Source organism: Bombina bombina, chromosome 10 (assembly GCF_027579735.1).
Source record: "Bombina bombina isolate aBomBom1 chromosome 10, aBomBom1.pri, whole genome shotgun sequence".
Lineage (NCBI taxonomy): Eukaryota > Metazoa > Chordata > Amphibia > Anura > Bombinatoridae > Bombina > Bombina bombina.
Genome location: NC_069508.1, coordinates 4,365,595 through 4,378,094, shown reverse-complemented (window position 1 = coordinate 4,378,094; position 12,500 = coordinate 4,365,595). Strand labels below are relative to the sequence as shown.

The window sequence follows — 12,500 nt, the reverse complement described above, 5'->3', positions numbered from 1 at the left end:
AGCACACATATAAACATCTACTGACCCCTCATACATCACACAGTTACTGACACACATATACATACAGCACACATACACACATCTACTGACCCCTCATACATCACACAGGTACTGACACACATATACATATAGCACACATATACACATATACTGACCCCTCATACATCACACAGGTACTGACACACATACACATATAGCACACATATACACATATACTGACCCCTCATACATCACACAGTTACTGACACACATATACATATAGCACACAAACACATCTACTGACCCCTCATACATCACACAGTTACTGACACACATATACATACAGCACACATACACACATCTACTGACCCCTCATACATCACACAGGTACTGACACACATATACATATAGCACACATATACATATAGCACACATATACATAAAGCACACATATACACATCTACTGACCCCTCATACATCACACAGGTACTGACACACATATACATATAGCACACATATACATCTACTGACCCCCTCATACATCACACAGGTGCTGACACACATATACATATAGCACACATATACACATCTACTGACCCCTCATACATCACACAGGTACTGACACACATATACATATAGCACACATATACACATCTACTGACCCCTCATATATCACACAGTTACTGACACACATATACATATAGCACACATATACACATCTACTGACCCCTCATACATCACACAGGTACTGACACACATATACATATAGCACACATATACACATCTACTGACCCCTCATACATCACACAGATACTGACACACATATACATATAGCACACATATACACATCTACTGACCCCTCATACATCTAGCACACATATACACATCTACAGACCCCTCATACATCACACAGGTACTGACACACATATACATATAGCACACATATACACATCTACTGACCCCTTATACATCACACAGTTACTGACACACATATACATACAGCACACATACACACATCTACTGACCCTTCATACATCACACAGGTACTGACACACATACACATATAGCACACATATACACATCTACTGACCCCTCATACATCACACAGGTACTGACACACATATACATATAGCACACATATACACATCTACTAACCCCTCATACATCACACAGTTACTGACACACATATACATATAGCACACATATACACATCTACTGACCCCTCATACATCACACAGGTACTGACACACATACACATATAGCACACATATACACATTTACTGACCCTTCATACATCACACAGGTACTGACACAAATACACATATAGCACACATATACACATATACTGACCCCTCATATATCACACAGTTACTGACACACATATACATATAGCACACATATACATATTTACTGACCCCTCATACATCACACAGGTACTGACACACATATACATATAGCACACATACACATCTACTGACCCCTCATACATCACACAGTTACTGACACACATATACATACAGCACACATACACACATCTACTGACCCCTCATACATCACACAGGTACTGACACACATACACATATAGCACACATATACACATATACTGACCCCTCATACATCACACAGTTACTGACACACATATACATATAGCACACATACACATCTACTGACCCCTCATACATCACAGTTACTGACACACATATACATACAGCACACATACACACATCTACTGACTCCTCATACATCACACAGGTACTGACACACATACACATATAGCACACATATACACATATACTGACCCCTCATACATCACACAGTTACTGACACACATATACATATAGCACACATACACATCTACTGACCCCTCATACATCACAGTTACTGACACACATATACACATCTACTGACCCCTCATACATCACACAGGTACTGACACACATACACATATAGCACACATATACACATATACTGACCCCTCATACATCACACAGTTACTGACACACATATACATACAGCACACATACACATCTACTTACCCCTCATACATCACACAGATACTGACACACATATACATACAGCACACATACACATCTACTGACCCCTCATACATCACACAGATACTGACACACATATACATACAGCACACATACACATCTACTGACCCCTCAAACATCACACAGGAGCTGACACCACTCACATTACACAGATGAAAACTCATCATAGAATACATTGAGAGATAACAACATACGTAAATCGGACTGGTCCTGCTCCTATAGGTGCTTTCCAGTTGGCAGTGACCTGGGTTTTTGCAGTGGCACTGGTGTGACTTATGGCTGAATTCTAGAAATTAATAAAGTGAAGGGTCATTCAATTGTGATGACGTTTTGCCCTGTTTGTCTTACAGCTTGTGACAGTCTCAAGCTTTGTTTGTACATTGTCACAGTCTTCATGTGCATTGTCACTGTCTGCTTGCTGCATGTGCATTGTCACTGTCTGCTTGCTGCATGTGCATTGTCGCTGTCTGCTTGCTGCATGTGCATTGCCACTGTCTGCTTGCTGCATGTGCATTGCCACTGTCTGCTTGCTGCATGTGCATTGTCACTGTCTGCTTGCTGCATGTGCATTGTCACTGTCTGCTTGCTGCATGTGCGTTGCCACTGTCTGCATGTTCATTGCCACTGTCTGCTTGCTGCATGTGCATTTTCACTGTCTGCTTGCTGCATGTGCATTGTCACTGTCTGCTTGCTGCATGTGCATTTTCACTGTCTGCTTGCTGCATGTGCATTGTCACTGTCTGCTTGCTGCATGTGCATTGCCACTGTCTGCATGTTCATTGCCACTGTCTGATTGCTGCATGTGCATTGCCACTGTCTGCATGTTCATTGCCACTGTCTGCTTGCTGCATGTGCATTGTCACTGTCTACTTGCTGCATGTGCATTGTCACTGTCTACTTGCTGCATGTGCATTGTCAATGGCTACTTGCTGCATGTGCATTGTCACTGTCTGCATGTTCATTGTCACTGTCTGCTTGCTGCATGTGCATTGCCATTGTCTGCATGTGCATTGTCACTGTCTGCTTGCTGCATGTGCATTGCCATTGTATGCATGTGCATTGTCACTGTCTGCTTGCTGCATGTGCATTGTCACTCTCTGCTTGCTGCATGTGCATTGTCACTGCTTGTTGCATGTGCATTGTCACTGGCTGCATGTGCATTGTCACTGTCTGCTTGCTGCATGTGCATTGTCACTGCTTGTTGCATGTGCATTGTCACTGGCTGCATGTGCATTGTCACTGTCTGCTTGCTGCATGTGCATTGTCACTCTCTGCTTGCTGCATGTGCATTGTCACTGCTTGTTTCATGTGCATTGTCACTGGCTGCATGTGCATTGTCACTGGCTGCTTGCTGCATGTGCATTGTCACTGTCTGCATGTGCATTGTCACTGGCTACTTGCTGCATGTGCATTGTCACTGTCTGCTTGCTGCATGTGCATTGTCACTCTCTGCTTGCTGCATGTGCATTGTCACTGTCGTAAGTGCATTGTCACTGCTTGTTGCATGTGCATTGTCACTGCTTGTTGCATGTGCATTGTCACTGTCTGCTTGCTGCATGTGCATTGCCACTCTTTGCTTGCTGCATGTGCATTGTCACTGGCTGCTTGCTGCATGTGCATTGTCACTGTCTGCATGTGCATTGTCACTGTCTGCTTGCTGCATGTGCATTGTCACTGTCTGTTTGCTGCATGTGCATTGTCACTGTCTGCTTGCTGCATGTTCATTGTCACTGTCTGCTTGCTGCATGTGCATTGTCACTGTCTGCATTGTCACTGTCTGCTTGCTGCACGTGCATTGTCGCTGTCTGTTTGCTGCATGTGCATTGTCACTGTCTGCTTGCTGCATGTGCATTGCCACTGTCTGCTTGCTGCATGTGCATTGTCACTGTCTGCTTGCTGCATGTGCATTGCCACTGTCTGCTTGCTGCATGTGCATTGTCACTGTCTGCTTGCTGCATGTGCATTGTAACTGTCTGCTTGCTGCATGTGCATTGCCACTGTCTGCATGTTCATTGCCACTGTCTGCATGTGCATTGTCACTGTCTGCTTGCTGCATGTGCATTGTCACTGTCTGCTTGCTGCATGTGCATTGTCACTGTCTGCTTGCTGCATGTGCATTGCCACTGTCTGCATGTTCATTGCCACTGTCTGCTTGCTGCATGTGCATTGTCACTGGCTACTTGCTGCATGTGCATTGTCACTGGCTACTTGCTGCATGTGCATTGTCACTGTCTGCATGTTCATTGTCACTGTCTGCTTGCTGCATGTGCATTGTCACTGTCTGCTTGCTGCATGTGCATTGTCACTGTCTGCTTGCTGCATGTGCATTGTCACTGTCTGCTTGCTGCATGTGCATTGCCATTGTCTGCATGTGCATTGTCACTGTCTGCTTGCTGCATGTGCATTGCCATTGTCTGCATGTGCATTGTCACTGTCTGCTTGCTGCATGTGCATTGTCACTGTCTGCTTGCTGCATGTGCATTGTCACTGTCTGCTTGCTGCATGTGCATTGTCACTGGCTACTTGCTGCATGTGCATTGTCACTGTCTGCATGTTCATTGTCACTGTCTGCTTGCTGCATGTGCATTGTCACTGTCTGCTTGCTGCATGTGCATTGCCACTCTTTGCTTGCTGCATGTGCATTGTCACTGGCTGCTTGCTGCATGTGCATTGTCACTGTCTGCATGTGCATTGTCACTGTCTGCTTGCTGCATGTGCATTGTCACTGTCTGTTTGCTGCATGTGCATTGTCACTGTCTGCTTGCTGCATGTTCATTGTCACTGTCTGCTTGCTGCATGTGCATTGTCACTGTCTGCATTGTCACTGTCTGCTTGCTGCACGTGCATTGTCGCTGTCTGTTTGCTGCATGTGCATTGTCACTGTCTGCTTGCTGCATGTGCATTGCCACTGTCTGCTTGCTGCATGTGCATTGTCACTGTCTGCTTGCTGCATGTGCATTGCCACTGTCTGCTTGCTGCATGTGCATTGTCACTGTCTGCTTGCTGCATGTGCATTGTAACTGTCTGCTTGCTGCATGTGCATTGCCACTGTCTGCATGTTCATTGCCACTGTCTGCATGTGCATTGTCACTGTCTGCTTGCTGCATGTGCATTGTCACTGTCTGCTTGCTGCATGTGCATTGTCACTGTCTGCTTGCTGCATGTGCATTGCCACTGTCTGCATGTTCATTGCCACTGTCTGCTTGCTGCATGTGCATTGTCACTGGCTACTTGCTGCATGTGCATTGTCACTGTCTGCATGTTCATTGTCACTGTCTGCTTGCTGCATGTGCATTGCCATTGTATGCATGTGCATTGTCACTGTCTGCTTGCTGCATGTGCATTGTCACTGTCTGCTTGCTGCATGTGCATTGTCACTGTCTGCTTGCTGCATGTGCATTGTCACTGTCTGCTTGCTGCATGTGCATTGCCATTGTCTGCATGTGCATTGTCACTGTCTGCTTGCTGCATGTGCATTGCCATTGTCTGCATGTGCATTGTCACTGTCTGCTTGCTGCATGTGCATTGTCACTGTCTGCTTGCTGCATGTGCATTGTCACTGTCTGCTTGCTGCATGTGCATTGTCACTGGCTACTTGCTGCATGTGCATTGTCACTGTCTGCATGTTCATTGTCACTGTCTGCTTGCTGCATGTGCATTGTCACTGTCTGCTTGCTGCATGTGCATTGTCACTGTCTGCTTGCTGCATGTGCATTGTCACTGGCTGCTTGCTGCATGTGCATTGTCACTGGCTGCTTGCTGCATGTGCATTGCCACTGGCTATTTTGCTGCATGTGCATTGTCACTGTCTGCTTGCTGCATGTGCATTGTCACTGTCTGCTTGCTGCATGTGCATTGCCATTGTCTGCATGTGCATTGTCACTGTCTGCTTGCTGCATGTGCATTGCCATTGTCTGCATGTGCATTGTCACTGTCTGCTTGCTGCATGTGCATTGTCACTGTCTGCTTGCTGCATGTGCATTGTCACTGGCTACTTGCTGCATGTGCATTGTCACTGTCTGCATGTGCATTGTCACTGTCTGCTTGCTGCATGTGCATTGTCACTGTCTGCTTGCTGCATGTGCATTGTCACTGTCTGCTTGCTGCATGTGCATTGTCACTGGCTGCTTGCTGCATGTGCATTGTCACTGGCTGCTTGCTGCATGTGCATTGTCACTGGCTGCTTGCTGCATGTGCATTGCCACTGGCTATTTTGCTGCATGTGCATTGTCACTGGCTGCTTGCTGCATGTGCATTGTCACTGGCTGCTTGCTGCATGTGCATTGTCACTGGCTGCTTGCTGCATGTGCATTGCCACTGGCTATTTTGCTGCATGTGCATTGTCACTGGCTGCTTGTTGCATGTGCATTGTCACTGGCTGCTTGCTGCATGTGCATTGTCACTGGCTGCTTGCTGCATGTGCATTGTTACTGGCTGCTTGCTGCATGTGCATCGCCACTGTCTGCTTGCTGCATGTGCATTGCCACTGTCTGCATGTTCATTGCCACTGTCTGCTTGGTGCGTGTGCATTGTCACTGTCTGCTTGCTGCATGTGCATTGCCATTGTCTGCATGTGCATTGTCACAGTCTCCTTGCTGCATGTGCATTGTCACTGTCTGCTTGCTGCATGCGCATTGCCACTGTCTGCTAGCTGCATGCGCATTGTCACTGTCTGCTTGCTGCATGTGCATTGCCACTGTCTGCTTGCTGCATGTGCATTGCCACTGTCTGCTTGCTGCATGTGCATTGCCACTGTCTGCTTGCTGCATGTGCATTGCCACGGTCTGCATGTGTATTGTCACTGGCTACTTGCTGCATGTGCATTGCCACTGTCTGCTTGCTGCATGTGCATTGCCACTGTCTGCTTGCTGCATGTGCATTGCCACTGTCTGCTTGCTGCATGTGCATTGCCACTGTCTGCTTGCTGCATGTGCATTGCCACGGTCTGCATGTGTATTGTCACTGGCTACTTGCTGCATGTGCATTACCACTGGCTATTTTGCTGCATGTGCATTGTCACTGTCTGCTTGCTGCATGTGCATTGTCACTGTCTGCTTGCTGCATGTGCATTGTCACTGTCTGCTTGCTGCATGTGCATTGTCACTGGCTGCTTGCTGCATGTGCATTGTCACTGGCTGCTTGCTGCATGTGCATTGCCACTGGCTATTTTGCTGCATGTGCATTGTCACTGTCTGCTTGCTGCATGTGCATTGTCACTGTCTGCTTGCTGCATGTGCATTGCCATTGTCTGCATGTGCATTGTCACTGTCTGCTTGCTGCATGTGCATTGCCATTGTCTGCATGTGCATTGTCACTGTCTGCTTGCTGCATGTGCATTGTCACTGTCTGCTTGCTGCATGTGCATTGTCACTGTCTGCTTGCTGCATGTGCATTGCCACTGTCTGCTTGCTGCATGTGCATTGCCACTGTCTGCTTGCTGCATGTGCATTGCCACGGTCTGCATGTGTATTGTCACTGGCTACTTGCTGCATGTGCATTGCCACTGTCTGCTTGCTGCATGTGCATTGCCACTGTCTGCTTGCTGCATGTGCATTGCCACTGTCTGCTTGCTGCATGTGCATTGCCACTGTCTGCTTGCTGCATGTGCATTGCCACGGTCTGCATGTGTATTGTCACTGGCTACTTGCTGCATGTGCATTACCACTGGCTATTTTGCTGCATGTGCATTGTCACTGGCTATTTTGCTGCATGTGCATTGTCACTGTCTGCTTGCTGCATGTGCATTGTCACTGTCTGCTTGCTGCATGTGCATTGTCACTGTCTGCTTGCTGCATGTGCATTGTCACTGGCTGCTTGCTGCATGTGCATTGTCACTGGCTGCTTGCTGCATGTGCATTGCCACTGGCTATTTTGCTGCATGTGCATTGTCACTGTCTGCTTGCTGCATGTGCATTGTCACTGTCTGCTTGCTGCATGTGCATTGCCATTGTCTGCATGTGCATTGTCACTGTCTGCTTGCTGCATGTGCATTGCCATTGTCTGCATGTGCATTGTCACTGTCTGCTTGCTGCATGTGCATTGTCACTGTCTGCTTGCTGCATGTGCATTGTCACTGTCTGCTTGCTGCATGTGCATTGTCACTGTCTGCTTGCTGCATGTGCATTGTCACTGGCTGCTTGCTGCATGTGCATTGTCACTGGCTGCTTGCTGCATGTGCATTGTCACTGGCTGCTTGCTGCATGTGCATTGCCACTGGCTATTTTGCTGCATGTGCATTGTCACTGGCTGCTTGCTGCATGTGCATTGTCACTGGCTGCTTGCTGCATGTGCATTGTCACTGGCTGCTTGCTGCATGTGCATTGTCACTGGCTGCTTGCTGCATGTGCATTGCCACTGGCTATTTTGCTGCATGTGCATTGTCACTGGCTGCTTGTTGCATGTGCATTGTCACTGGCTGCTTGCTGCATGTGCATTGTTACTGGCTGCTTGCTGCATGTGCATCGCCACTGTCTGCTTGCTGCATGTGCATTGCCACTGTCTGCATGTTCATTGCCACTGTCTGCTTGGTGCGTGTGCATTGTCACTGTCTGCTTGCTGCATGTGCATTGCCATTGTCTGCATGTGCATTGTCACAGTCTCCTTGCTGCATGTGCATTGTCACTGTCTGCTTGCTGCATGCGCATTGCCACTGTCTGCTAGCTGCATGCGCATTGTCACTGTCTGCTTGCTGCATGTGCATTGCCACTGTCTGCTTGCTGCATGTGCATTGCCACTGTCTGCTTGCTGCATGTGCATTGCCACTGTCTGCTTGCTGCATGTGCATTGCCACGGTCTGCATGTGTATTGTCACTGGCTACTTGCTGCATGTGCATTGCCACTGTCTGCTTGCTGCATGTGCATTGCCACTGTCTGCTTGCTGCATGTGCATTGCCACTGTCTGCTTGCTGCATGTGCATTGCCACTGTCTGCTTGCTGCATGTGCATTGCCACGGTCTGCATGTGTATTGTCACTGGCTACTTGCTGCATGTGCATTACCACTGGCTATTTTGCTGCATGTGCATTGTCACTGGCTATTTTGCTGCATGTGCATTGTCACTGTCTGCTTGCTGCATGCGCATTGTCACTGTCTGCTTGCTGCATGTGCATTGCCACTGTCTGCTTGCTGCATGTGCATTGCCACTGTCTGCTTGCTGCATGTGCATTGCCACTGTCTGCTTGCTGCATGTGCATTGCCACGGTCTGCATGTGTATTGTCACTGGCTACTTGCTGCATGTGCATTGCCACTGTCTGCTTGCTGCATGTGCATTGCCACTGTCTGCTTGCTGCATGTGCATTGCCACTGTCTGCTTGCTGCATGTGCATTGCCACTGTCTGCTTGCTGCATGTGCATTGCCACGGTCTGCATGTGTATTGTCACTGGCTACTTGCTGCATGTGCATTACCACTGGCTATTTTGCTGCATGTGCATTGTCACTGGCTATTTTGCTGCATGTGCATTGTCACTGTCTGCTTGCTGCATGTGCATTGTCACTGTCTGCTTGCTGCATGTGCATTGTCACTGTCTGCTTGCTGCATGTGCATTGTCACTGGCTGCTTGCTGCATGTGCATTGTCACTGGCTGCTTGCTGCATGTGCATTGCCACTGGCTATTTTGCTGCATGTGCATTGTCACTGTCTGCTTGCTGCATGTGCATTGTCACTGTCTGCTTGCTGCATGTGCATTGCCATTGTCTGCATGTGCATTGTCACTGTCTGCTTGCTGCATGTGCATTGCCATTGTCTGCATGTGCATTGTCACTGTCTGCTTGCTGCATGTGCATTGTCACTGTCTGCTTGCTGCATGTGCATTGTCACTGGCTACTTGCTGCATGTGCATTGTCACTGTCTGCATGTGCATTGTCACTGTCTGCTTGCTGCATGTGCATTGTCACTGTCTGCTTGCTGCATGTGCATTGTCACTGGCTGCTTGCTGCATGTGCATTGTCACTGGCTGCTTGCTGCATGTGCATTGTCACTGGCTGCTTGCTGCATGTGCATTGCCACTGGCTATTTTGCTGCATGTGCATTGTCACTGGCTGCTTGCTGCATGTGCATTGTCACTGGCTGCTTGCTGCATGTGCATTGTCACTGGCTGCTTGCTGCATGTGCATTGCCACTGGCTATTTTGCTGCATGTGCATTGTCACTGGCTGCTTGTTGCATGTGCATTGTCACTGGCTGCTTGCTGCATGTGCATTGTCACTGGCTGCTTGCTGCATGTGCATTGTTACTGTCTGCTTGCTGCATGTGCATTGTCACTGGCTGCTTGCTGCATGTGCATTGTTACTGGCTGCTTGCTGCATGTGCATCGCCACTGTCTGCTTGCTGCATGTGCATTGCCACTGTCTGCATGTTCATTGCCACTGTCTGCTTGGTGCGTGTGCATTGTCACTGTCTTCTTGCTGCATGTGCATTGTCACTGTCTTCTTGCTGCATGTGCATTGTCACTGTAACCAGCTGCTTTCTGGCTGTATATAAGAAAGTTGTCCCCAGTAGTCCCCAGATTCAGGCAATATGTAGCTACATGAGGTACTTACTGGGCCTCCGCTACACGACAGTCCTTGGGTGTTTGGATCGGTGACAGTAAATGTACCAAGAATTCTGTCCCCTCCTATTGACCGAGCTTCTAGCAGGAAACCCTTGAAACTGGAAGAGTCAGTTCTGATGGTAACTGGAAGAGAGATGGAGAGTAAAGAGATGAGAGTGTTAGAGAGAGAGAGTATGTGTGAGAGAGAGAGAACACGAGCGAGAACACGAGCGAGAACACGAGAGAGAACACGAGCGAGAACACGAGCGAGAACACGAGAGAGAACACGAGAGAGAACATGAGTGAGAACACGAGCGAGAACACGAGAGAGAACACGAGAGAGAACGCGTGCGAGACAGAGAAAGAAAGTGAGAGAGAGAGAATGCGAGAGAGAGAATGTGCAAGAGAAAGTGTGAGAGAGAGAGAATGTGCGCGAGAGAGAGAACGTGCGCGAGAGAGAGAACGTGCGCGAGAGAGAGAACGCGCGCGAGAGAGAGAACGCGCGCGAGAGAGAGAACGCGCGCGAGAGAGAGAACGCGCGAGAGAGAGAACGTGAGAGAGAGAGAACGTGAGAGAGAGAGAATGTAAGAGAGAGAGAGAGAATGTGAGAGAGAGAGAATGTGAGAGAGAATGTGAGAGAGAATGTGAGAGAGAGAGAGAACGCGAGAGAGAGAATGCGCAAAAGAGAGAGAACGTGAGAGAGAGAGAACGTAAAAGAGAACTCATGTGAGAGAGAGAATGTGAGAGATAGAGAGAACGTGAGAGATAGAGAGAGAGAACGTGAGAGAGAAAGAACGTGAGAGAGAGAGAATGTGAGAGAGAGAGAGAGTATGTGAAAGAGAGAGAATGTGTGAGAGAGAGAGAATGTGAGAGAGAGAACGCGTGAGAGAGAGAATGCGCGAAAGAGAGAGAAAGTGAGAGAGAGAGAACGTAAAAGAGATCTCACGTGAGAGAGAGAATGTGAGAGATAGAGAGCACGTGAGAGATAGAGAGAGAGAACGTGAGAGAGCAAGAGAGAGAGAGAACGTGAGAGAGCGAACGTGAGAGAGAGAGAACATGTGTGAGAGAGAGAGAATGTGAGAGAGAGAGAATGTGTGTGTGTGAGAGAGAGAGAGAGAGAGAGAGTATGTGAGAGAGAGAATGTGTGAGAGAGAGAGAATGTGAGAGAACGAGAGAGAAAATGTGAGAGAGCGAGATAAAGAGAGAACGTGAGAGAGAGCGAGAGAAAGAGAGCGAGAGAAAGAGAGAGCGAGAGAAAGAGAGAGCGAGAGAAAGAGAGCGAGAGGAACAGAGTGCGAGAGAAAGAGAGAGTGAGTGGAAGAGAGAACGAGAGAAAGAGAGAGCGAGAGAGAACGTTAGAGAGAGAGAGAACGAGAGAGAGAGAGAAAATGTGAGAGAGAACGAGAGAGAACATGAGAGAGAGAGAGAACGTGAGAGAGAGAGAGAATGTGAGAGAGAACGAGAGAGAACATGAGAGAGAGAGAGAACATGAGAGAGAGAGAGAACGTGAGAGAGAGAGAGAACGTGAGAGAGAACGAGAGAGAACATGAGAGAGAGAGAGAGAACGTGAGAGAGAGAGAGAATGTGAGAGAGAACGAGAGAGAACATGAGAGAGAGAGAACGTGAGAGAGAGAGAGAGAATGTGAGAGAGAACGAGAGAGAACATGAGAGAGAGAGAGGAAATGTGAGAGAGAACGAGAGAGAACATGAGAGAGAGAGAACGTGAGAGAGAGAGAGAATGTGAGAGAGAACGAGAGAGAACATGAGAGAGAGAGAGAAAATGTGAGAGAGAACGAGAGAGAACATGAGAGAGAGAACGTGAGAGAGAGAGAGAACGTGAGAGAGAGAATGTGAGAGAGAGAGAGAACGTGAGAGAGAGCGAGAGAGAACGTTAGAGAGAGAGAGAGAACGAGAGAGAGAGAGAAAATGTGAGAGAGAA

General features: G+C 48.0%; 1 protein-coding gene across 1 annotated transcript in view; it reads right to left on the bottom strand.

The window, feature by feature from the left end:
* The window catches only part of LOC128641155 (putative ferric-chelate reductase 1), a 153,173-nt gene that overhangs the window by 135,605 nt on the left and 5,068 nt on the right, over positions 1 to 12,500 (bottom strand). The window contains exons 2-3 of the mRNA XM_053693722.1: positions 10,572 to 10,705; positions 2,228 to 2,319 (exon numbers count right to left, since the gene is read on the bottom strand). Of these exons, the coding sequence (XP_053549697.1) occupies positions 2,228 to 2,319; positions 10,572 to 10,705 (226 nt within the window). The remainder of the gene's footprint in view (positions 1 to 2,227; positions 2,320 to 10,571; positions 10,706 to 12,500) is intronic.